The sequence below is a fragment of the Anomaloglossus baeobatrachus genome, chromosome 3 (genome assembly GCF_048569485.1).
Source record: "Anomaloglossus baeobatrachus isolate aAnoBae1 chromosome 3, aAnoBae1.hap1, whole genome shotgun sequence".
NCBI classification, from domain to species: Eukaryota; Metazoa; Chordata; class Amphibia; order Anura; family Aromobatidae; genus Anomaloglossus; species Anomaloglossus baeobatrachus.
This window is the reverse complement of record NC_134355.1, coordinates 583,888,687-583,913,834: the sequence shown is the minus strand read 5'-3', so window position 1 is coordinate 583,913,834 and position 25,148 is coordinate 583,888,687. Positions and strand designations below refer to the sequence as shown.

The 25,148-nt window shown below is 51.8% G+C and overlaps 1 protein-coding gene across 1 annotated transcript in view; it reads left to right on the top strand.

The window, feature by feature from the left end:
- Positions 1-25,148, top strand: part of LOC142296903 (E3 ubiquitin-protein ligase TRIP12-like) — a 498,462-nt gene that overhangs the window by 180,377 nt on the left and 292,937 nt on the right. Inside the window, exon 14 of the mRNA XM_075341010.1 lies at positions 5,313-5,385. Within this exon, the coding sequence (XP_075197125.1) occupies positions 5,313-5,385 (73 nt within the window). The remainder of the gene's footprint in view (positions 1-5,312; positions 5,386-25,148) is intronic.

Genomic DNA, 25,148 nt, shown 5'->3' with positions numbered 1-25,148 from the left:
CGCTATTCTGGGCAACAGCAGCAAATAAGCAATGCTGCTGAGGCACAAGCTTTCAATGCTTCTTCGTTTGCATGTGCTGCAGTGTTTACTGTCAGATTGGGCAACAGCAGCAGTAGAGCAATTTGTGCTAAGGCACAAGCTTTCAATGCTGCTTCGCTTGCATGTGCTGCACGGTTTATTGTTATGATATACATTCATCTTGGCTAATGCGCCCAGATAAACAGACAAAAGCAGCAGTAGAGCAATGGTGCTACGGCACAAGTTTTCAATGCTGCTTGACTTGCATCGGCTGCAGTGTTTACTGTCATGCTTGTATGCTATACATTCACTGTATGTCGCTATCCTTGGCTAATGTTCCTGGATAAATAGACAACAGCAGCAGAAAGGCTAGGGTGCTAACGCGCAAGCTTTCAATGCTGCTTGGATTGCATGGGCTGCAGTGTTTACTGTCATGCTGTATGCTATACATTCACTGTATGTCGCTATCCTTGTCTCATGCTCCTAGATAAATAGACAACAGCAGCAGAAGAGCAAATGTGCCAAGCCACAAGTTTTCAATGCTGCGTGTACTACATGTGCTGAAGTGTTTATTTGTACTTCATGCTTGTATGACTATTCACTGTACGGTCGCTATCCTCGGCTAGGCTCTTAGATAGCTAGACAACAACAGCAGAAAAAGACAAGTTGCCAATGCACGGGCTTTCTATGCTGCTTGTACTGCATGTCATACGGTTTCAGGACCCCCAGTGCGTGCAATTGCTCAACCGGGGTCTCTGCTATATGTGGCCAAAGGAACCACCTGTGATCTCTGTCCAGAGACAGGGACGAAGTTGCAGTTTTTCCGCTGATATATTGTCTGTGACTATGACTGACATCTTACAGACTTTGCACCCCAAGCAGACCGTGGGCAATATGGTTGCAATGACCCTGGCCGCCCTGATCTGGAGCATCTCAAGGCGCCAGAGTGATTCCAGGCATCCCAGAGAGCAGGCATCCGACACGGTCGACAGTCCCAGATGGCCTAAGCGGGCTCGCTGGCATTAGCCCTCGACTACATCACTGGGCAAGGTCCCAGCGGGAGTACTCTCTGTACGATGAGGCAGACGTAGCTGTTCAGGACTCTGTTCCTGAGACCGCTCTCAATCCGGATACACCGGATGGTGACGCTATAGTGAATAATCTTATTGCGTCCATCAACGAAAGGTTGGGTATTTCTCCCTCAACTCCTCCAGTGGAGGGGTCAGCTTCACAGCAAGAGAAATCTCTATATATTGAGTACTTGTTTAGCACTCTGACTCCAGAGACGCAGTCCAGAAACGACACGCTTATCACGATAAGCGTTTCTCCGACCGTATTAATGAGACACGTGTCGCTCCCCCTGACGTGGTCAAGCGCTAGACCCAGTATCCAAATGTGGATCCCCCAATCTCCATGCTTGCAGCTAGATCTATAGTTGTAGTGGTGGATAGGACTTCACTTCAAAATGCCATTGACAGGCAGATTGGCCTCTGGTTGCAATCTGTCTATGAAGCTATCGGCAGGTCGGCTGCTCCGGCAGTCGCAGCCGTGAAGGCACTCCAAGCTATTTCAGCTAGTATTGCGCAGAGGGTCGCTGTCACAGGTACTCTCGGTCCCAGCAGCGTCTTTAACTCGCAATGTCGGCATGGCGAATCATGCTGTTATTGCTGTCCGAGACTCTACGAGCCGGACGTCAGTGGCATCCGCCAACTCCGTGTTTTTACGCAGAGGCTAGTAGTTGAGAGATTGGAACAGAGGCTGCTTCCAACGAAGTGCTTAACCAGGTTGCCTTTATCTAGTGATAGTCTGTTGGTAAGGGTTGAATGAAATCATTCAACTATCCAAGACGACTCAAAAAGCCCAGAAGGGCATAGATTCCTAGCGGGCTCAATTCACGCCCGGGGAAGGCAGCCGGAGGATCCGCTACCAAAGCGTTTTCCTCATAATTTTCAGCCCTCTCACTCCGCAACCGCGGGGGGGCAGACTCCCCCGCTTTAGCGGCATTTACCTACCGCAGGTTGAGGGCCTGTGAGTGAGAGTCAGTTTGTTTTCAAACTACCGCACCGACCGAGCCGAGGCTCTTCTGCAGGCGGAAAGAGCGGTAATCCCTGTTCCTCTTCAGGAACCAGATACGCATTTTGCCCCGACCTGGTCGTGGTGCCAAAATAGGACGGCTCCTTCCGTCCCGTTCTGGACTTTATACTGCTTAACGAGCACGTGAAAACCAGGCGGTTCCGGATGGCATCACTCCGCTCCGTCATTGCCTCTCTGTCTCAAGGAGTTTTCCTAGCTTCAATAGACATCAGGATGCTTATCTACACGTGCCGATTGCTCCGAGGCACCGGCGTTGGCTACGATTCGTTATTAAAGACGAGAATATTTCGTTTCGTAGCCATACCCTTTGGCTGGCGACAGCCCCACGGGTGTTCACCAAGTTCGTGGCAGCAGAGGGAGCAGTCCCGCGCTCTCACGGTCACTCTGTGATCCTTTACTTGAGCAATCTACTGGTCAAGGCACTCTCCTTTACAAGCATGCCAACACAACCTGAACATGGCGCTGGACCCTTCCCAGAGTTTCGGGTGGGTCTTCAACTTTTCAAGGTTGAACCCAATCGCTGGCATCTCCTGGAGAGTTTTCACACTCTCTCAGCGATAGTGAAGCTTCCGCTGGACAAACAGCGTTCACTACAGACGAGGGGACAGTCTCTCCTTCAAGGAGGCGCCTCATCCAGAGGCGAGTTTTAGCTTTTCCAGACGGTCAAAGACCATCTTCAGAGGAGTCCACTCTTCAACTCAGTGGTCTGGAGCTCTGGGCAGTGTATCTTGCACTGCAAGCCTTCCTGCAGTGGCTGGAATGCAAATAGATCCGAATTCAGTCGGACTATCCACAGCGGTGGCATACACCAACCACCAAGGCGGACTACGCAGTCGACAAGACTCCCAAGAGGTCCGGCGGATTCTGCTATGGGTAGAAGACAGAGCATACACCATATCAGCTGTTCACATCCCGGGCGTACGACACTAGGAAGCAGACTTCCTCAGTCGCCAGGGCGTGGACGCAGGGGAATGGGCTCTGCACCCGTTTGTTTGCAAGAATTCTGTAGACGCAGGATGAAGACGGACGTCGACGTCATGGCTTCTCGGCAACAACAAGGTCCCGATTTTCATGACGCGGTCTTACGATCAAAGAGCTCTGGCGACAGGCGCCTTGGCTCAGGATTGGTCACAGTTCCAGCTACCGATTGCTGCCACACCATCCTCGTCGCCCCAGACTGGCCGGGGAGGTCGTGGTACCGTGATCTGTGGCATCTCACCGTCGGTCGACCGTGAGCACGACGTCATTGCCACCATGAGACGGGCTAGCCAGCCGCGGTCTGCCAAGATCTACCACAACTCGTGGAAGATATTCTTATCTTAGTGTTCTGCTCAGGGAGGGTCTCCCTGGCCATCGGCATTGCCTACTTTGCCTTCCCTCCTGCAATCTGGTTGGGAAAGAGGTTGGTCGCTCGGCTCCCTTTAAGGGCAAGTCTCGGCACTATCCGTGTTCTTTTCAGAAGCGTCTAGCACGTCTTCCTAAGGTGCGCACGTTACTACAGGGGGTTTGTCATATTGTGCCCCCGTACAAGCGGCCGTTAGATCCATGGGATCTGAACAGGGTACTAGTTGCTCTCCAGAAGCCGCATTTCGAGCCTCTGAGGGAAGTTTCCCTTTCGCGCCTGTCACAGAAAGTGGCCTTTCTGGTTGCGATCACGTCGCTTCGGCGAGTGTCTAAGCTGGCGGCTCTGTCAGTCAAGGCTCCCTTCCTAGTGTTCCACCAGGACAAGGTAGTGCTGCGCCCTATTCAGGAGTTTCTCCCTAAGGTTGTATCCGCGTTTCTTCTTAATCGGGATATACCCTTTCCTTCCTTTTGTTCTCATCCGGTTCTCCGGTATGAAAAGGATTTACAGTTGTTAGTTCTGGTGAGAGCACTCAGAATCTACATTTCCCGCACGGCGCCCATGCGCCGCTCTGATGCATTTTTTGTCCTTGTCGCTGGTACGCGCAAGGGGTTGCAGGTTTCTAAAGCCACCATGGCTCGATGGATCAAAGAACCAATTCTTGAAGACTACCGTTCTGCGGGGCTTCCGGTTCCTTCAGGGCTGAAGGTCCATTCTACCAGAGCCGTAGGTGCGTTTTGGGCATTACGACACCAGGCTACGGCTCAACAGGTGTGCCAGGCAGCTACCTGGTCGAGCCTGCACATTTTTCACCAAACATTATCAGGTGCATACCTATGCTTCGGCGGACGCCAGCCTAGGTAGAAGAGCCCTGCAGGTGGCAGTGGCTTCCCCATAGGGGAGGGCTGTCTTGCAGCTCTAACATGAGGTATTTCTTTACCCACCCAGGGACAGCTTTTGGACGTCCCAATCGTCTGGGTCTCCCAATAGAGCGCTGAAGAAGAAGGGAATTTTGTTACTTACCGTAAATTCCTTTTCTTCTAGCTCTTATTGGGAGACCCAGCACCCGCCCTGTTGTCCTTCGGGATTTTTTTGTTGTTTGCGGGTACACATGTTGTTCATGTTGAACGGTTTTTCAGTTCTCCGATGTTACTCGGAGTTAATTTGTTTAAACCAGTTATTGGCTTTCCTCCTTCTTGCTTTGGCACTAAAACTGGAGAACCCGTGATATCACGGGGGGGGTATAGCCAGAAGGGGAGGGGCCTTGCACTTTTTAGTGTAGTGCTTTGTGTGGCCTCCGGAGGGCAGTAGCTATACCCCAATCGTCTGGGTCTCCCAATAAGAGCTAGAAGAAAAGGAATTTACGGTAAGTAACAAAATTCCCTTCTTCATTAATTTAATTGTCGGACTATGTGTGTGTGTAAAGGGACATATTATTCCATTACTTTAATGTCTGAAAAGCATGCGTTTTTGTAGTAAAAAACGCAGTGTTTCTGCACCTAAGAAGCAGCTAAAACGCAGGAAATTTGTTATTTCTTGCTTTTTGATACATCTCATTGACTTCAATGTTAGCAAAACGCTGCAGAAATGGCAAAAACAATTGACATGCTGCTTCTTTGAACACATGGTTTTTGCCACAACGCAGCATTTTGAAACGCAAAGTGCAGACAGGATATCGGCATTAGCCATAGACTATCATGGAAAATCAAAACGTATACATTTTGGCATGAAAACGCTGCGGAAACGCAGGTGAAAACGCAAAGTGCGGTCATAGCCTTATACCTATGTTCTCAGGCAGAGGATAAAATGTTTGTCTACATTGGGGTGTATTCATACTATTGATTTTATTTCTATGCAGCAAATCAACAAGGATACCGGAACTTCACGCGGAAGTCACAAAAAACCTAACCCTTCAGCCACCGCTAACACTAGTAAGTATTCCACGCCATGGCTCGTTTGGGAGGGTGAGTTTTATGCTTTAATTTTAATGTATACTTCATGGGTCCTTTTTATGTAACTTTTTGCAACTTTTTATACTAGTAACAATTTATAACACTGCTTTTCTGTAATATTATCGATTTGGGACCTCTGTGTGCAGACTTCTGTATAGGGCTAATCACACTGCTCATATGTCTGAGGGCTATCACAATCAGCTATCAACCCTCCTGCCCTCTTGTTGTTTAGTTTGAAACAATAATATTTTCATGGTGTCTAGCGCACGGGGTTCTTTCTTATATTATAGGAGTGTAGGAATGTTTGTTTCCCAATAATCATGCTGCCGATCACCAGACAAGTGAGCAAAACGCTCATTTGTTGGGTGAAAAGAACTTTTATTTGCCCAAAAAGGCATTGATAACAGCAGCACATCGTCCTGTGTAAACGGGATGTGTTACCGAGAACAATGGCAGCCTGTGCACACTGAGCCATCTTTTACTAATCATTCTGTGTGCTATTTAAATGCGGTCTGTTTGTGTGAGGCCTCCTTTATACGTCCGTGAAAATCATGCATGTTTTTCACGGACGTGTCAAAGATGCGTATGGCCCTCTGTGTCCCGTTTACGGCACACGTGTGTTTTCCATGTGCTATCCGTGATAACACAGAGAACGGGAACTTTGTGCTCACCTGTCCCTGGTGTCGCTGTCCATGGTGCTGAACTTCGGTCTCCAGTCCTGCCGACTCCCCGCTGCTGCTGCTTCCGGCCTGCAGTGGAGTGAATATGCAATGAGCATAATGAGCTGGGGTCGGAAGCAAGTGACAGCAGCGACAGAGACTGCAGGGCAGGAGAAGGTGAGTACAGAAATTCTTTTTATTTCACAGGCACATGTGTTTTCTCCGGTGCGTGTCACACGGATCACATCTGTGCGGTCCGTGTGACACCTGCGATGCCGGAAAAAAACAGACATGTCTAGGTGTGGAGCACACGTATGCTCCACATGGACACACGATCCATAGCAAAACATGCACGTGTGCGCAAACCCATTGATTTTAATGGGTTTATGTGTGCCCGTGTCTCCGGCATGTGAGGAAACGGACCAAACACGTACCGGAGACACGGACGTGTGAAGGAGGCCTAAGCCAGCTATTAAATGATTGCTGATCAGCAAACAATTAGCTGATCTGCGGTTGATTAATGTCCAAAGATGACTGATGTACCCCACCTGTCTCAAACACTTTTAAGGCCGCTTTACACGCTGCGATATCGTGACCGATATCGCTAGCGTGCGTACCCGCCCCCATCGGTTGTGTGACACAGGCAAATCGCTGCCCGTGGCGCACAACATCGCGCGGACCCGTCACTTACCTGCCTAGCGACGTTGCTGTGACCGGCGAACCGCCTCCTTTCTAAGGGGGCAGTTCGTTCGGCGTCACAGCAGCGTCACCAAACCGCCGCCCCATAGAAGCGGAGTGGCGGAGATGAGCGGGACGTAACATCCCGCCCACCTCCTTCCTTCCGCATTGCGGGCGGTCACCGGTAAGGTGAGGTTCCTCGTTCCAGCGGTGTCACACATAGTGATGTGTGCTGCCACAGGAGCGACAAACTACTTCGTACACCGAGCAGCAGCGATATTCGAGAATAGGGGGTCATGTCTCCGATGAGCGATTTTGACCGTTTTTGCGACGATTCAAAATCGCTCATAGGTGTCACACGCAACGACATCGCTAAAGCGACCGGATGTGCGTCACTAATTCCATGACCCCAACGAGATCGCTTGAGCGATGTCGTAGCGTGTAAAGCAGCCTTTAGTTTGAGTTCACAAAAAAAAAACCAGATCTATTGCAAAATGCAAGAAAAACAAATAACTAAATAGCCATTTTTCATAGACTCCCATGTTAAACAAAACGTATTCAGCAGACATCAGTTATTTAACAACGGACAAAAAAGTTGTTTTTGCAGAACTTTTTTCGCAATGGATCTCTCTCTGCAGGATCCGTTCTTACGGATGATTACTGGACATGTAACCTCAGGTGATTTACGATCACAGCAAAAAGAAAATCCGAACTGTCATAGGGTTTTTGTGATCACAAATCAGCTCAGTGGAATTCCTTGAAGGACAATTAACAGTTACAATCTCTCGCTTTAGACTGAGCTAGCTGATGGATTCTCAGTTAGCTCATTTGACCGCCACCATTTCCAGTGAAACAAACAGCCTGCAAAAGCCTGGAAGTGCAACATTTTTAATGGAAGTTTTTTGCAAAAATTATGTTTAATCCACAATTAATGCACTTAAGACCTCAATAGGATGTCCATGGTTTCCCAAGTAAATGTCCGTTTTTCTTCATCGTTCCTTATGGGAGACCCAGACCATGGGTGTATAGCTTCTGCCTCCGGAGGACACACAAAGTACTACACTAAAAAGTGTAGCTCCTCCCTCCTAGCATATACACCCCCTGGATAACCAAATATAGCCAGTTCAATGCTTTGTGTTCAGGAGGATCACACATGCATTCTCATCTGATTTTTGATTTTTGATTTTAAAGAGTTGGAAGAAAAGCGGGTCCAAGCTGGACCCCCGGCATGTCCCTTCTCACCCCACTGTGTCGGCGGTGCTGTTAAGGTTGATTTCAAGGCTGGAGCCTTTACATGCTGCGCTCCTTCACCATCCCTCGGGCTCTGGCTTGAAGTGGGAGCCAGCACGGTTCTCACTGCTTTGCAGGAGACCGGTCTCCATCCGCAGCCCTCTCAGGACCCTGCTGGACGGAGCACTCATCCCTCAGGGACCTGGCCCTGCGTCTCTCAAGCTAAGTATTCGAGACGTTATTGTCAGGGGGTCCCTTGCATTTTTTATTGTTGGGGAGAGTGTGTTAGTTATTTTGGTGACATTTCCGGACGGTTCTCTGGTTTTCCCCTGAGAACCGCGCCGAGGGTGCCTGCTCGCTGGCCGCATTATAAAATTTAGTCCCCGGCTTCGGCTGCAGCCTACTTTCGGTTTCACTGCCCCTGCATGTCAGTCATGCAGAGGGACAGTGCGGCGCCGCCCACCGGCCGTTCAGGAGAGGGGAGGACACTCCTCTCTGAGGAGATGTTTTCCTCCCCTGTATATCCCCTTGGCCCTCCGGTTCCCGCTCTTGGACTAGGCCCCGCCCCCTCCTCACTCCAGCGCCATTTTATCAGCGTTCTCACACTGATCGGCGCTGGCTGCTGCATCTCTGCAAACTGTCTGGGGGTCTGAGCTGTGGGATCCGGAGGGCACACAAATCGGTCTGGTAAGCCACAACCTCTGGTTGTGGACTTTATTATTCACTCTCTGGGGGTCATTCTGAAGGAGTGTGTTCTTACTGCAGAGCCCCCACCTCAGCAGCATGTCTCACACTAGGAGCAAGGCTGAAAGGCTGTACTCTATATGCACTGCATGTAAGCTCGTATTGCCTGAACCGAGCACATATCCTCATTGTGATGCCTGCTCTAACATGGTGGTGCCTCAGCCTGGAGTCTCCCCAGTGGTCCCTCAGGCTGCTCCGGCCCCGGTGGCTGAACCCCCGGCTTGGGTAGACATGTTTACTAAGTCTATCTCCCAGTCCTTTGCTGACTCCATGGGAGAGCTGTCCCGGACTCTGCTGAGCATGCATCAGCCCCCTTCACAGGGTACCCCTGCTGCTTCAGCTCGCTCTCCAGAGCTCACAGAGGATTCTTCATCTGCTCCCAGACCCCGTCCTCCTAAAAGGAAACGCAGGGATCCCTCTCCTTCCTCGTCCCGCGGCTCCGATTCACGAGCCGATTCGCAGGACGAGGAGGATGTCTTTACTGGGGGCTCGGACGCTACCTCGATGTGCCCCATTGAACTGACTGAGGGGGATGCAGATGTTAGTGATTTGATTGCGTCCATTAATACTGTACTGGACCTCAATCCGCCAGTATCAGAGGAGCAACCCTCTCTGGCAGAAAAGCACCAGTTTACTTTGCCTAAGAGACCAAGGAGTGTGTTCTTTAACCACTCCAGTTTTCAGGCCACTGTGTCCAAGCCCAGAGCCTGTCCTGACAAACGCTTTCCTAAGCGTGGTTCTGATGACCGTTTTCCTTTTCCACCAGAGGTGGTCAAGGAGTGGGCTCTCTCACCAAAGGTGGACCCTCCGGTGTCTAGACTCTCAGCCCGGACAGTTGTATCTGTGGCTGATGGCACCTCACTCAACGATCCCACTGACCGCCAGGTTGACCTCCTGGCCAAGTCTGTCTATGAGGCGACAGGGGCCTCGTTCTCCCCATCTTTTGCAGCAGTGTGGGCTCTCAAAGCCATCTCTGCTTCCCTGGAGGAGATGCATACCCTCACTAGGGACTCTATGCCTGAATTGGTTGCTTTAACTTCCCAGGCTTCAGCCTTTTCAGCCTACGCCATGTCTGCCATGCTGGAGGCCTCTCACCGCACTGCGGTGGCCTCTGCCAATTCCCTCGCTATCCGCAGGATCTTGTGGCTTCGTGAGTGGAAGGCGGATGCTTCCTCAAAGAAGTACCTTGCTGGGCTCCCATTTGCTGGGTCCAGGCTGTTCGGTGAACAGCTGGATGAAATTATTAAGGAGGCTACTGGCGGGAAGAGTACTTCCTTGCCACAGACTAAAGCCAGGAAACCTGTCCAGGGCAGGAACCAGTCGAGGTTTCGTTCCTTTCGTTCCTCTAACTGGTCATCCTCTAAGCCCTCGGCCTCGTCCACTAACTCGGCAAAGGACCAGAAGCCCACCTGGCGCAAGAAGCCGCGTCCACAAGGGTCCGCAGGAGCTGCTGCCACCAAGGCAGCCTCCTCTTGACTATCTGGCCGAGCCAGCAACGTCCTTGGTCGGTGGCAGGCTCTCCCACTTTGGCGACGTGTGGTTTCAACACGTCTCCGACCAGTGGGTGCGGGATATCATCTCCCACGGCTACAGGATAGAGTTCTCTTCCAGCCCGCCAAACAGATTTTTTCTGTCCACGCCCCCTTGCTCCAAGGCCGCCGCCTTCTCTCAGGCCGTGGCATCCTTGCAGGCCAACGGAGTAATTGTACCGGTTCCCGCCAGGGAACGGTTCAGAGGTTTCTATTCAAACCTCTTTCTAGTCCCCAAGAAGGACGGTTCCTTCCGGCCCATCCTGGATCTCAAGCTTCTCAACAAGCATGTTCAGGTGCGGCACTTTCGCATGGAATCTCTGAGATCGGTCATTGCTTCAATGACCCAAGGAGATTTTCTGGCATCCATCGACATCAGAGATGCCTATCTGCATGTGCCTATTGCGGTCTCACACCAGCGGTGGCTACGCTTTGCAGTCGGAAAGGAACATTTCCAGTTCGTGGCTCTTCCCTTTGGCTTAGCCTCGGCCCCCCGAGTGTTCACCAAAGTCATGGCAGCAGTGGTTGCGGTCCTGCATCTCCAGGGATTGGCAGTGATTCCTTACCTGGACGACCTTCTAGTCAAGGCCTCATCCAGTGTAGACTGCCAGCGGAGTGTCTCTCTCACTGTCGCCACGCTAGTTCAGTTCGGGTGGCTTGTCAACCTGCCCAAGTCCACTCTGACCCCGACCCAGGTACTTATGTACCTAGGGATGCAATTCGAGACTCTGCCAGCACTTGTCAAGTTGCCCTTAGTCAAACAGCAGTCCCTTCGTCTGGCGGTGCGCTCTCTGCTGAGGCACCGCCGTCATTCCATCAGACACCTCATGCAGGTGCTGGGTCAGATGGTGGCGTCAATGGAAGCGGTTCCCTTTGCCCAGTTCCATCTGCGTCCCTTGCAGCTGGACATTCTCCGCTGTTGGGACAAGCGGATCTCTTCCTTGGACAGGCTGGTGGCTCTGTCATCACGGGCCAGGAGCTCCCTTCAGTGGTGGCTTCAGCCCCTCTCCCTGTCACAGGGACGCTCCTTCCTGACTCCGTCCTGGGTGATCCTCACCACGGATGCCAGCCTCTCCGGTTGGGGAGCAGTATTTCTCCATCACCGAGCACAGGGCACTTGGACTCCGTCCGAATCAGCCCTCCCGATCAATGTGCTGGAGATCAGAGCTGTGTTTCTAGCTCTCCTAGACTTTCACCACCTGTAGGCGGGCAAGCACATTCGGGTTCAGTCGGACAACGCGACAGCGGTTGCCTACATCAATCACCAGGGCGGGACTCACAGCCGTCTGGCGATGTTGGAGGTTCAACGAATCCTCCAGTGGACGGAGGACTCCAAGTCCACCATATCTGCAGTCCACATCCCAGGCGTGGAAAACTGGGAGGCCGATTATCTCAGCCGTCAAACCGTAGACGGCGGCGAGTGGGCCCTGCATCCGTCAGTGTTCAGATCGATCTGCCGCAAGTGGGGCACTCCGGAGTGGATCTAATGGCATCCCGGCACAACAACAAGGTTCCGGTTTACGTGGCTCGCTCCCACGATCCTCAAGCCTTCGCAGCAGACGCACTGGTTCAAGATTGGTCTCAGTTCCGTCTGGCCTATGTGTTTCCCCCTCTAGCGCTCTTGCCCAGGGTTCTGCGCAAGATCAGAACGGAGGGCCGTCGAGTCATACTCATTGCTCCGGACTGGCCCAGGTGAGCTTGGTACCCAGACCTGCTCCGCCTGTCCGTAGAGGTGCCGTGGCATCTCCCGGACCGCCCAGACCTTCTCTCTCAAGGTCCGTTCTTCCGCCAGAATTCTGCGGCTCTCAGATTGACGGCGTGGCTCTTGAGTCCTGGATCCTGACGGCTTCAGGCATTCCCTCTGAGGTCATCTCCACCATGACTCAGGCTCGGAAGTCTTCCTCGGCCAAGATTTACCACAGGACTTGGAGAATTTTCCTGTCCTGGTGTCGCTCTTCCGACCATGCTCCTTGGCCGTTCTCCTTGCCGACCATCCTGTCTTTTCTACAGTCAGGTCTACAGTTAGGTCTGTCCCTCAATTCCCTCAAGGGACAGGTGTCGGCTTTGTCGGTATTGTTCCAGCGGTGTATCGCCCGACTGGCTCAGGTGCGCACCTTCATGCAGGGCGCATCTCACATCATCCCTCCTTACCGGCGGCCCTTGGATCCCTGGGACCTTAATCTGGTCCTCACGGCCTTACAGAAACCCCCTTTTGAGCCTCTCAGGGAGGTTCCTTTGTCTAGACTTTCACAGAAAGTTGTCTTTCTAGTAGCCATAACTTCTCTCAGGAGAGTTTCTGATTTGGCTGCGCTTTCTTCGGAATCCCCCTTTTTGGTGTTTCACCAAGACAAGGTGGTTCTTCGTCCGACTCCGGACTTTCTCCCTAAGGTGGTGTCTTCTTTCCACCTTATATATAAGAATAAGGCTGCACATCAAACTTAGATAATGGTATAATGCCTCAAGCATATGGAAAAATATTGGAATATACAATGAAAAATGCTACTTGCTAATTTGAACATGTGAATAATGAATTGCATACCTGCCATGAATATTAGGAAAAAGGAGATATTTAGCAATCGCATTGATCAATGTAACTGAGCCCCAAGGCCTCGTCAAGGCATATCTCTATATTGGGGTCCCTAGCTCTGTGACCCTAACTGTGTGTCATCTCATTGCAATTAAAAACTGCTATGGGTGGAGAGGGGTAACTAAGGACTTTCTTATATAGGAGATGGAAAAAACATGGCCGAAAGGGGCGGAGCTGTGTTCACATTCAGAAAAAAACTACATATAACTGAATAGGATAACTGAAGTGAGCACTAATATATATATATATATATATATGAGTGCAAGCCAAAAATACATACTATATATAAGAATAAGGCTGCACATCAAACTTAGATAATGGTATAATGCCTCAAGCATATGGAAAAATATTGGAATATACAATGAAAAATGCTACTTGCTAATTTGAACATGTGAATAATGAATTGCATACCTGCCATGAATATTAGGAAAAAGGAGATATTTAGCAATCGCATTGCACTGCGCTCTCTTCGGAATCCCCCTTTTTGGTGTTTCACCAAGACAAGGTGGTTCTTCGTCCGACTCCGGATTTTCTCCCTAAGGTGGTGTCTTCTTTCCACCTTAACCAGGACATTTCATTGCCCTCTCTTTGTCCGGCCCCTGTGCATCGCTTTGAGAAGGCGTTGCACACCTTGGATTTGGTGCGGGCGCTCCGAATCTATGTGTCACGCACCGCCGTTTTTCGGCGGTGCACCTCACTTTTTGTGCTAACCACGGGTCAGCGCAAGGGTCTCTCTGCTTCTAAACCGACCCTAGCTCGTTGGATTAGGTCGGCTATCGCCGATGCCTACCAGTGTTCTCAGGTGCCTCCCCCGCCGGGGATTAAGGCGCACTCGACCAGAGCTGTCGGTGCCTCCTGGGCTTTCAGGCACCATGCTACGGCTCAGCAGGTGTGTCAGGCTGCCACTTGGTCCAGTCTGCACACTTTTTCGAAGCACTACCAAGTGCATGCTCATGCTTCGGCAGATGCGAGCTTGGGCAGACGCATCCTTCAGGCGGCTGTCGCCCATTTGTGAAGTTAGGTTTTGCCTACTTCTCAGTTTGGTTTATTTCCCACCCATGGACTGCTTTGGAACGTCCCATGGTCTGGGTCTCCCATGGAAGGAACGATAAAGAAAAAGAGAATTTTGTTTACTTACCGTAAGTTCTTTTTCTTGTAGTTCCGACATGGGAGACCCAGCACCCTCCCTGTTGCCTGTTGGCAGTTTTTTGTTCCGTGTGTTTCACCGGCTGTTGTTAGTAGACAGAGTTCTGGTTTTGCCGAGTTTTACTCTATCTCTACTTATGGGTGGATGTCCTCCTTCAGCTTTTGCACTGAACTGGGTAGATTGTCATCCAGGGAGTGTATATAGCCCGGAGGGAGGAGCTACACGTTTGAGTGTAGTACTTTGTGTGTCCTCCGGAGGCGCTAGCTATACACCCATGGTCTGGGTCTCCCATGTCGGAACTACAAGAAAAAGAATTTACGGTAAGTAAACAAAATTCTCTTTATTATGCTTAGCTAGGGTCCTGTCCAATGGGTCTCGCTGCTCTGGTGCCTCCTCTATTTTGTGGGATCGCCATCCTCCTTCTGAGGCCTGTGTGCATGATGCGTTCTGTCATTCACATAGACTGACGTTGCGGTCCACTTTGATTTGTCCTGATGAGGGCATATCAAATTATTGTAGTGCGCATGCGTGGGGCGACTTTGACCTTTCCTCGCAACTGCACATTACAGTAGTTTGATCTGCCCTCAGCAGTGCCACATTGATGGGCTGTGTGGATGGCGTAAGACCCGTTACCCACACGGGGCTCAGAAGAAGAAGGACGGTGATCGCAGCAGAGAGGAGGCGATGGACCCATGAGCAAGCAACACCCATCGGACCAGACCGCCCCCTAGGTGAGTATTAGAAAGGTGTTTTTCCAGCACCACGAGAGAGGGGATCCGCCCTTCAAGGACAGGAAACCTCCAGAATAAAAAAGGGCGGTACCTCTCCCCGCATCAGTTGGTTTCCTGTTCTTGAACGGGCAACCTAAAGGAGCGGCGGTTCAAGAGGGCCCTTAGGGGTCGAAGTCTCCAAGTATTCCAGCCCTGGCCGGTCGGTTCAGGCAGCGACACGGGTCCTGCAGCGGCCGGCTGAGGTGCTGAAGGAAACACCACAGAAGGTGCTTCTTTGCCTTCACTTGGGAGTAGCAACGCTACTTTTTTATGTTATACAGAGTGGCCTGGGCTCTTATATACAGTATTCTAGAATGCTGCATACAGTATAAGGGCTCACTGGTGGTGGCCACAGCTCATAGGGGAAAAACCTGGGGACAGGTTCACTTTAACATTTAATACCAAATTATCCCAATAACACCTATGAATTAGTTAAAAAGTTTGTTTTTATTGATGGCAATTAAAAATACAAAAAAAACACAAGGACATTGTAAACATAGACAATGATAAAAATGTATAAAAGAACCTGAAGGCAGGGAGAGCAGGTCAAACACCATTAGGGATAGAACATGTGCCATAAACCATCACTACAAGTTGAATTATTATATTCTGGCACTTACCGTATTTTTTGCTTTATAAGACGCACCTGATTATAAGACGCACCTAGGTTTTAGAGGAGGAAAATTAAAAAAAAAAGAATTGAGCCAAATAGTGTGCTAAAACATTTTAATAAAATTAAAAAAAACATTATTTTAACAATTTAGACTCAACAGGAGGGTCTGTTATGGGGGGATCTGTGGATGATGCACTGCTGTGGGGGACCTGTGGATAATGCACTGCTATGGGGGACCTGTGGATGACACTGCTATGGGGGACCTGTTGATGACACTGCTATGGGGAACCTGTGGATGGCGCACTGTTATGGGGGACCTGAGGATGATGCACTATTATTGGGGACCTGTGGATGACACTGCTGTGGGGGATCTGTGGATAACGCACTGCTATGGGGGACCTGTGGATGACACACTGCTATGGGGGACCTGTGGATGACGCACTATTATGGGGGAAATGTGGATGATGCATTGCTATGGGGGACCTGTGGATGACGCACTGTTATGGGGGACCTGAGGATGATGCACTATTATTGAGGACCTGTGGATGACACTGCTGTGGGGGATCTGTGGATAACGCACTGCTATGGGGGACCTGTGGATGACGCACTGCTATGGGGGACCTGTGGATGACACACTATTATGGGGGACCTGTGGATGATGCACTATTATGGGGACCTGTGGATGACGCTCTATTATGGGGGACCTGTGGATGATGCACTATTATTGGGGACCTGTGGATGACACTGCTGTGGGGGATCTGTGGATAACGCACTGCTATGGGGGACCTGTGGATGACACACTGCTATGGGGGACCTGTGGATGACGCACTATTATGGGGGAAATGTGGATGATGCATTGCTATGGGGGACCTGTGGATGATGCACTGTTATGGGGGACCTGAGGATGATGCACTATTATTGGGGACCTGTGGATGACACTGCTGTGGGTGATCTGTGGATAACGCACTGCTATGGGGGACCTGTGGATGACGCACTGCTATGGGGGACCTGTGGATGACGCACTATTATGGGGGACCTGTGGATGACGCACTATTATGGGGACCTGTGGATGACGCTCTATTATGGGGGACCTGTGGATGACGCACTATTATGGGGGACCTGTGCATGATGCACTGTTATGTGGGATCCGTGGATGACACGGCTATGGGGGACCTGCATTATGCACTTTTATGGGGATCTGGGACTACCACCCCCCTCATCCTTAGGAATACACCCATGTACTGTATACCATACATGGCTGTATTCAGAAAGATGAGGGGGGTGGTAGTCACATTAACACTTTGGCCACTACATTAGTCCCTCCCTGGAGTGTTTACACTAAAGGACTACAGCCCCCATCATCCTTCTGAATACACCGATTGATACAGTATATTCTGAAGGCTGATGATGGGGGTTGTGTTCCCCTTCAGTGTTTTTTGCTCACCTATTAGGACCCTTCGTTCATCTGATAACATTTGTCAGGCTCAGATCACTGATTGGTGGAGGCAGCTCTGCAGAAGTTGTCTCCACCAATCAGCATCCAGCCCTAGCGAGGAGAGGGAGAATCGTTCTTTCTTCGGCGCTCCATTGGGAGACCCAGACGATTGGGTGTATAGCACTGCCTCCGGAGGCCACACAAAGCATTACACTAAAAAGTGTAAGGCCCCTCCCCTTCTGGCTATACACCCCCAGTGGGATCACTGGCTCACCAGTTTTCTGCTTTGTGCGAAGGAGGTCAGACATCCACGCATAGCTCCACTGTTTAGTCAGCAGTAGCTGCTGACTATGTCGGATGGAAGAAAAGAGGGCCCATATAGGGCCCCCAGCATGCTCCCTTCTTACCCCACTTGTGGTTTGTAAGGTTGAGGTACCCATTGCGGGTACGGAGGCTGGAGCCCACATGCTGCTTTCCTTCCCCATCCCCCTGTGGGGCTCTGAGGAAGTGGGATCTTACCGGCCCCCAAGCCCTGAGGCCGGGCTCCATCCACAGACCCAGTGAACCTGCTGGATACGGAGCTGGGTACCGTTCAGGGACAAGGCCCTGCAACTTTCAGGTACTCTGTGTCCCCGTACAGACAGGCACGCACACGCCAGACTTGCTGGGTGTGTTAGTGCGCCGGGGACAGTAGCGCTGCACGCTGGGGTTTGAGTCACAGCAGCTTTGCTGTGTGACTTCATGTGCTGGGAACTACCGCGCCGGCCACTCTCGGAGCGGCGGCGCGGCTGGGACTTGTAGTGCGCCGGGGACTTAGCGCCGACCGCGCTTTTACGGCGGCGGCGCTTATAAATTTAGTCCCCGGCTTTTGCGGCCTAGCTCCGCTTCGTTCCCCGCCCCCTCCCTGTCAATCAGGGAAGGGGACAGACGCTGTGCAATCGTCAGCGCCGAGGGCTGGAGCCTTATTTACATGCTCCAGCCCTCTCACTAGACACAGTGGGACGCAGGTTTCCCGCTTTTAGTCTGAGCACGCCCAGGGCCCGCCCCCCCCCCTCCACAGGACGCCGTCAGCCATTCCTGCATGCAGTCTGGCTGGAGGACGGACACAGGCTCTGGGAGACCCAGACTAGGGATTTCTGGCGACCACACACCCGCGTTTAGCGGGCGGTAAGCAGCACATTAGTGCTGGCCCCACTAGTGCCACAGTGTTGTATTGGTGTATTTTTTCCTGTACCAGATATATATATATATATACTCCACTGTACGGTCGCTTCTTGGCTGTATACCCTATATTGCTCTGAGGAGACAACAACATGTCATCCACAAAACGCAAGGGTGCCAAGGCACGGGCTGTATACACTGCTTGTACAGCATGTGGGGCTAATCTACCAGCAGGCTCCAACGACTCTCATTGTGTGCAATGTTCAGTCCCAGTGGCACTTCGTCAGCCAGAGCCTATGGTGGTGGTAGCCCAGGCAGAGACGCCGGTGAACCCTGCCCCGGTGACGGGGACAGAATTTGCAGTCTTTGCTGATAAAATGTCTGTGACTATGACAAAAATCCTGGAGACCTTGCAGTCCAGGCCAGTTTCTCAGACCATGGACACTGCTGTGTCTATGTTCCCCGGTCCCCCTCAGTTGGAACTAATCCGTACTTCAAGGGGGTCCCAGGCATCACAGGCTGAGGGCTCTGACTCCGATGACAGTCCCAGTCCGCCTAAGCGAGCTCGCTGGGAGAGACCCTCCACGTCATCACGCGGGTCAGGGTCTCAGCGAGAAGGGTCTCTATATGATGAGACAGAGGCGGGTGATCAGGAGTCTTGTCCTGACACCGCACTCAATTTGGATACGCCAGATGGTGACGCCATGGTAAATGACCTTATAGCGGCCATCAATAGGCTGCTGGATATTTCTCCCCCAGCTCCTTCAGCAGAGGAGGCAGCTGCCCAATGGAGGCGGTTCCGTTTGCGCAGTTTCATCTGCGCCCACTTCAATGGGACATTCTCCGCCAATGGGACGGGAAGTCAGCATCCCTGGACAGGAAAGTCTCCCTTTCCCAGACGGCCAAAGACTCTCTGCAGTGGTGGCTTCTTCCCACCTCATTATCACAGGGAAGATCCTTCCTACCACCGTCCTGGGCGGTGGTCACGACAGACGCGAGTCTGTCAGGGTGGGGAGCAGTTTTTCTCCACCACAGGGCTCAGGGTACGTGGACTCAGCAGGAGTCCACCCTTCAGATCAATGTTCTGGAAATCAGAGCAGTGTATCTTGCCCTACTAGCCTTCCAGCAGTGGCTGGAAGGAAGGCAGATCCGAATTCAGTCGGACAACTCCACAGCGGTGGCATACATCAATCACCAAGGGGGGACACGCAGTCGGCAAGCCTTCCAGGAAGTCCGGCGGATTCTGATGTGGGTGGAAGCCACGGCCTCCACCATATCCGCAGTTCACATCCCCGGCGTAGAAAACTGGGAAGCAGACTTCCTCAGTCGCCAGGGCATGGACGCAGGGGAATGGTCCCTTCACCCGGACGTGTTTCAGGAAATCTGTCGCCGCTGGGGAAGGCCGGACGTCGACCTAATGGCGTCCCGGCACAACAACAAGGTCCCAACCTTCATAGCACGGTCTCGCGATCACAGAGCTCTGGCGGCAGACGCCTTAGTGCAAGATTGGTCGCAGTTCCGGCTCCCTTATGTGTTTCCACCTCTGGCACTCTTGCCCAGAGTGCTACGCAAGATCAGGTCCGACTGCAGCCGCGTCATACTCGTCGCTCCAGACTGGCCGAGGAGGTCGTGGTATCCGGATCTGTGGCATCTCACGGTCGGCCAACCGTGGGCACTACCAGACCGACCAGACTTACTGTCCCAAGGGCCGTTTTTCCATCGGAATTCTGCGGCCCTGAACCTGACTGTGTGGCCATTGAGTCCTGGATCCTAGCGTCTGCTGGATTATCTCAGGGAGTCATTGCCACAATGAGACAAGCTAGAAAGTCGAATTCGGCTAAGATCTACCACAGAACGTGGAAGATTTTCTTGTCCTGGTGCTCTGCTCAGGGAGTGTCTCCCTGGCCATTTGAATTGCCCAAGTTTCTTTCCTTCCTGCAATCGGGGTTAGAAAAGGGCTTGTCGCTCAGCTCCCTTAAAGGGCAAGTTTCGGCACTATCCGTGTTTTTTCAGAAGCGTCTAGCACGTCTTCCTAAGGTGCGCACGTTCCTGCAGGGGGTCTGTCATATTGTGCCCCCGTACAAGCGACCGTTAGATCCATGGGATCTGAACAGGGTACTAGTTGCTCTCCAGAAGCCGCCCTTCGAGCCTCTGAAGGAAGTTTCCTTTTCTCGGCTGTCGCAGAAAGTGGCGTTTCTTGTTGCAATCACATCGCTTCGGCGAGTGTCTGAGCTGGCAGCTCTGTCATCCAAGGCTCCCTTCCTGGTGTTCCACCAGGACAAGGTTGTGCTGCGCCCCATTCCGGAGTTTCTCCCTAAGGTCGTATCCTCTTTTCATCTTAATCAGGATATTTCCTTGCCTTCTTTTTGCCCTCATCCGGTTCACCGGTATGAAAAGGCCTTACGTTTGCTAGATCTGGTGAGAGCACTCAGAATCTACATTTCCCGCACGGCGCCCATACGCCGTGCCGATGCACTTTTCGTCCTTGTCGCTGGTCCGCGCAAGGGGTTGCAGGCTTCTAAAGCCACCCTGGCTCGATGGATCAAAGAACCAATTCTAGAGGCCTACCGTTCTGCGGGGCTTCCGGTTCCTTCAGGGCTAAAAGCCCATTCAACCAGAGCCGTGGGTGCGTCCTGGGCATTACGTCACCAGGCTTCGGCTCAACAGGTGTGCCAGGCAGCTACCTGGTCCAGTCTGCACACTTTCACCAAGCATTATCAGGTGCATACCTATGCTTCGGCGGATGCCAGCTTAGGTAGAAGAGTCCTGCAGGCGGCAGTGACACCCCCGTAGGGGAGGGCTGTTTTGCAGCTCTAACATGAGGTATTTATTTACCCACCCAGGGACAGCTTTTGGACGTCCCAATCGTCTGGGTCTCCCAATAGAGCGCTGAAGAAGAAGGGAATTTTGTTACTTACCGTAAATTCCTTTTCTTCTAGCTCTTATTGGGAGACCCAGCACCCGCCCTGTTGTCCTTCGGGATTTCTTGGTTGTTTGCGGGTACACATGTTGTTCATGTTGAACGGTTTTTCAGTTCTCCGACGTTATTCGGAGTTAATTTGTTTAAACCAGTTATTGGCTTCCTCCTTCTTGCTTTGGCACTAAAACTGGAGAACCCGTGATACCACGGGGGGGTATAGCCAGAGGGGGAGGGGCCTTGCACTTTTAATGTAGTGCTTTGTGTGGCCTCCAGAGGGCAGTAGCTATACCCAATCGTCTGGGTCTCCCAATAAGAGCTAGAAGAAAAGGAATTTACGGTAAGTAACAAAATTCCCTTCTTCCCGCACGGCGCCCCTGCGCCGTTCGGATGCACTCTTTGTCCTTGTCGCTGGTAAGCGCAAAGGGTCGCAGGCTTCTAAGGCCACCCTGGCTCGATGGATCAAAGAACCAATTCTTGAAGCCTACCGTTCTGCTGGGCTTCCGGTTCCATCAGGGCTGAAGGCCCATTCTACCAGAGCCGTGGGTGCGTCCTGGGCATTACGACACCAGGCTACGGCTCAACAGGTGTGCCAGGCAGCTACCTGGTCGAGTCTGCACACTTTCACCAAACATTATCAGGTGCATACCTAAGCTTCGGCGGACGCCAGCCTAGGTAGAAGAGTCCTGCAGGCGGCAGTTGCCTCCCCGTAGGGGAGGGCTGTCTTCGCAGCTCTAACATGAGGTATTCTTTACCCACCCAGGGACAGCTTTTGGACGTCCCAATCGTCTGGGTCTCCCAATGGAGCGCCGAAGAAGAAGGGAATTTTGTTACTTACCGTAAATTCCTTTTCTTCTAGCTCCTATTGGGAGACCCAGCACCCGCCCTGTTGTCCTTCGGGATTTTTGGTTGTTTTACGGGTACACATGTTGTTCATGATGAAAGGTTTTCAGTTCTCCGACGTTACTTCGGAGTGAATTTGTTTAAACCAGTTCTTGGCTTTCCTCCTTCTTGCTTTTGCACTAAAACTGGTGAGCCAGTGATCCCACTGGGGGTGTATAGCCAGAAGGGGAGGGGCCTTACACTTTTTAGTGTAATGCTTTGTGTGGCCTCCGGAGGCAGTGCTATACACCCAATCGTCTGGGTCTCCCAATAGGAGCTAGAAGAAAAGGAATTTACGGTAAGTAACAAAATTCCCTTCTCTCTCTCTCCTCTTTCTTATGATAGTCTCCGGCTGCTGCGGAGATCTAAAATGGAGCCCGCGCATGCGCAGATCGCGATCTTTGAGAGCCACGATCTCTATCTGCGCCTGCATAGCCTCCGACGCGATGGACTTCAGGGAAATGGCTACGGAAGGCAGCGCATGCGCAGATGGAGATCTTGCTTCTCCGAGATCTCCATCTGCGCCTGTGTCACCTCCACAGCCATTTTCCGGAAGTCGCGTTGGAGGCAGCGCAGGCGGAGATAAAGATTTCGGCTATGGTGACCGCCACCGCAGCCGATTGCCGGGGGATCCATGGCGGCCGCCACCGCAGCCGATTGCCGGGCGATCCATGGCTGCCGCCACCGCAACTGATTGCCGCGGGATCCATGGCGGCCGCCTCCGCAGCCGATTGCCGGGGATCCATGGCGGCCGCACCAGCCTCCTGTCACTCACTCCACCGCCGCATTACTGCCCGGTAAGTTACAGTCACTTTGTAAGACGCACCCCTATTTTCCCCACAATTTTGGGGGGAAAAAAGTGCGTCTTATAAAGCGAAAAATACGGTAATTACAATGGCTGCAGATGATAATGTTTGTAAATCAAACCAGTGTGGACCTAACAACAATTATACAAATTACAATATCATTATAGTGGTAAAATACCTAATATAATCGCATCAAAGAATGCCCACTCAAATATCTTCTCACATAACTATAAGGCTATGTGCGCACTAGAAAAATGATTTTTCTCAAGAAAATTTCTTGAGAAACTTCTGGGAGTTGAAGATTACTGCATCTGCGGTAAAAAAACGCACCAACATCGCGGGGAAAATGCATGCGATTTTGCCGCGGTTTTGCCGCGGTTTTTCCGCAGGTTGGTCCCTCCGTTTTTTTATGCTGTAACTGCAATAAATAATATAGATAATAGATAGATAATTGATAGATAGATAGACAGATAATGGACAGAATCAAAGATGGATAGATGACTAGATAGATAATAGATGAGAAAGTCATATATATAATGTCCCACCCACTGCATATTCTAAGCTGGCACCCTTTAGTGACTTTCATGTGGCACTAAAGGGTGCTTAGCCTTGTATTTAGCCAAAAAAAAAATAAATAATAAAAAAAAAATGATGTGGGATCCCCCCTATCTTTTGTAGCCAGCTAGGGTAAAGCAGACGGCTGCAGCCTGCAGAACACAGCTGGCAGCTTCACCTTGGCTGGTAATCCAAAACTGAGGGCACCCCACGCTGTTATTTCTTCAGCGCTCTATTGGGAGACCCAGACGATTGGGGTATAGCTACTGCCCTCCGGAGGCCACACAAAGCACTACACTAAAAAGTGCAAGGCCCCTCCCCTTCTGGCTATACCCCCCCGTGGTATCACGGGTTCTCCAGTTTTCAAGCTTTGTGCGAAGGAGGTCAGACATCCACGCATAGCTCCACAGATTTTAGTCAGCAGTAGCTGCTGACTATTTCGGATGGAAGAAAAGAGGGCCCATATAGGGCCCCCAGCATGCTCCCTTCTCACCCGTGGATGGTGTTGTAAGGTTGAGGTACCTATTGCTGGTACAGGGGCTGGAGCCCCACATGCTGTTTTCCTTCCACATCCCCTTGTAGGGCTCTGTGGAAGTGGGATCCTGCCGGCCTCTAAGCTCTGACGCCGGGCTCCATCCACAGACCCATAGCACCTGATGGATACGGAGCAGGAGTACAATCAGGGACAAGGCCCTGCATCATACAGGTACTCTGTGTCCCCGGCAGGCACAGACACACTCCGGGCTGGCTGGGTGTTGTAGTGCGCCGGGGACCGTAACGATTGAGTTGGTGTTCCTGCAGTTTACTGGGGGACTTTTGTGTTGTGGGAACGCAGCGCCGACCCCCACTGGACCGGCGGCGCTGCTGTGACTTGTAGTGCGCCGGGGACACGCCGACCGCGCTTTTACGGCGGCGGCGTTTATAAATCCAGTCCCCGGCTTTTGCGGCCTAGCTCCGCTTCGTTCCCGCCCCCACCCTGTCAATCAGGGTAGGGGAGAGACGCTGTTTCGCAGCAGCGACGAGGGCTGGAGCCTGATTTACATGCTCCAGCCCTCTCACTAGGCACAGAGGGAAGCAGGCTTCCCGCTCTTAGCCAGGAACGCCCAGGGCCCGCCCCCCCTCCTCTCCCAGGACGCCGGCAGCCATTACATGCAGTCTGGCTGGAGGAAGGACGCAAGGCTCTGGGAGACCTGGACTAGGGGGCTTTTGGCGACCACACACCCGCTCTTAAGCGGGCGGTAAGCGGCATTTCAGCTGGCCCCTCTAGTGCCTCAGTGTGTATTGGTGTACTGTGTCACCAGATATATATATTTATTTATTTTTTGCACTGTGAGGTCGCTTCCTGGCTGGATACCCCAGATCGCTCTGAGGAGGCAGCAACATAACTGCGTGTGCTGCATGTGGGGCTGCTCTACCAGCAGGTTCCAAAGACCCCCATTGTGTGCAATGCTCAGATCCGGTGCTGCTTCGCCTGCCGGAGTCCGGAGGGGTAGTGACCCAGGCTGAGACGCTTGTAAGTCCTGCCCCGGTGTCAGGGACAGACTTTGCAGTTTTTGCTGATGGAATGTCTGTGACTATGGCAAAAATCCTTGAAACTTTGCAATCCATGACTGGGGCTCAGTCTATGGACACGGCGAGGTCTCTGTCCTCTAATCCCCCTCAGTTGGAATTAATCCAGACTGCAAGGGGGTCCCCGGCTTCCCAGGCTGAGTATTCTGACTCAGATGATAGCCCCAGCCACCCTAAGCGAGCTCGCTGGGAAAGACCCTCAACGTCATCACACTGCTCAGGGTCTCAGCGCAATCAGTCGCCCTGTGATGCGTCTGAAGAGAGTGATCAGGAGTCTTATCCTGGAACCCCTCTCAATCTGGATACCCCGGATGGGGACGCCATGGTAAACGAGCTTATCTCAGCCATCAATAGACTGTTGGATATTTCTCCCCCAGCTCCTTCTGCAGAGGAGGCAGCTGCAGAGCAGGAGAAGTTTCGTTTCCTCTATCCCAAGCGTAAATTGAGTGCTTTCTTGGAT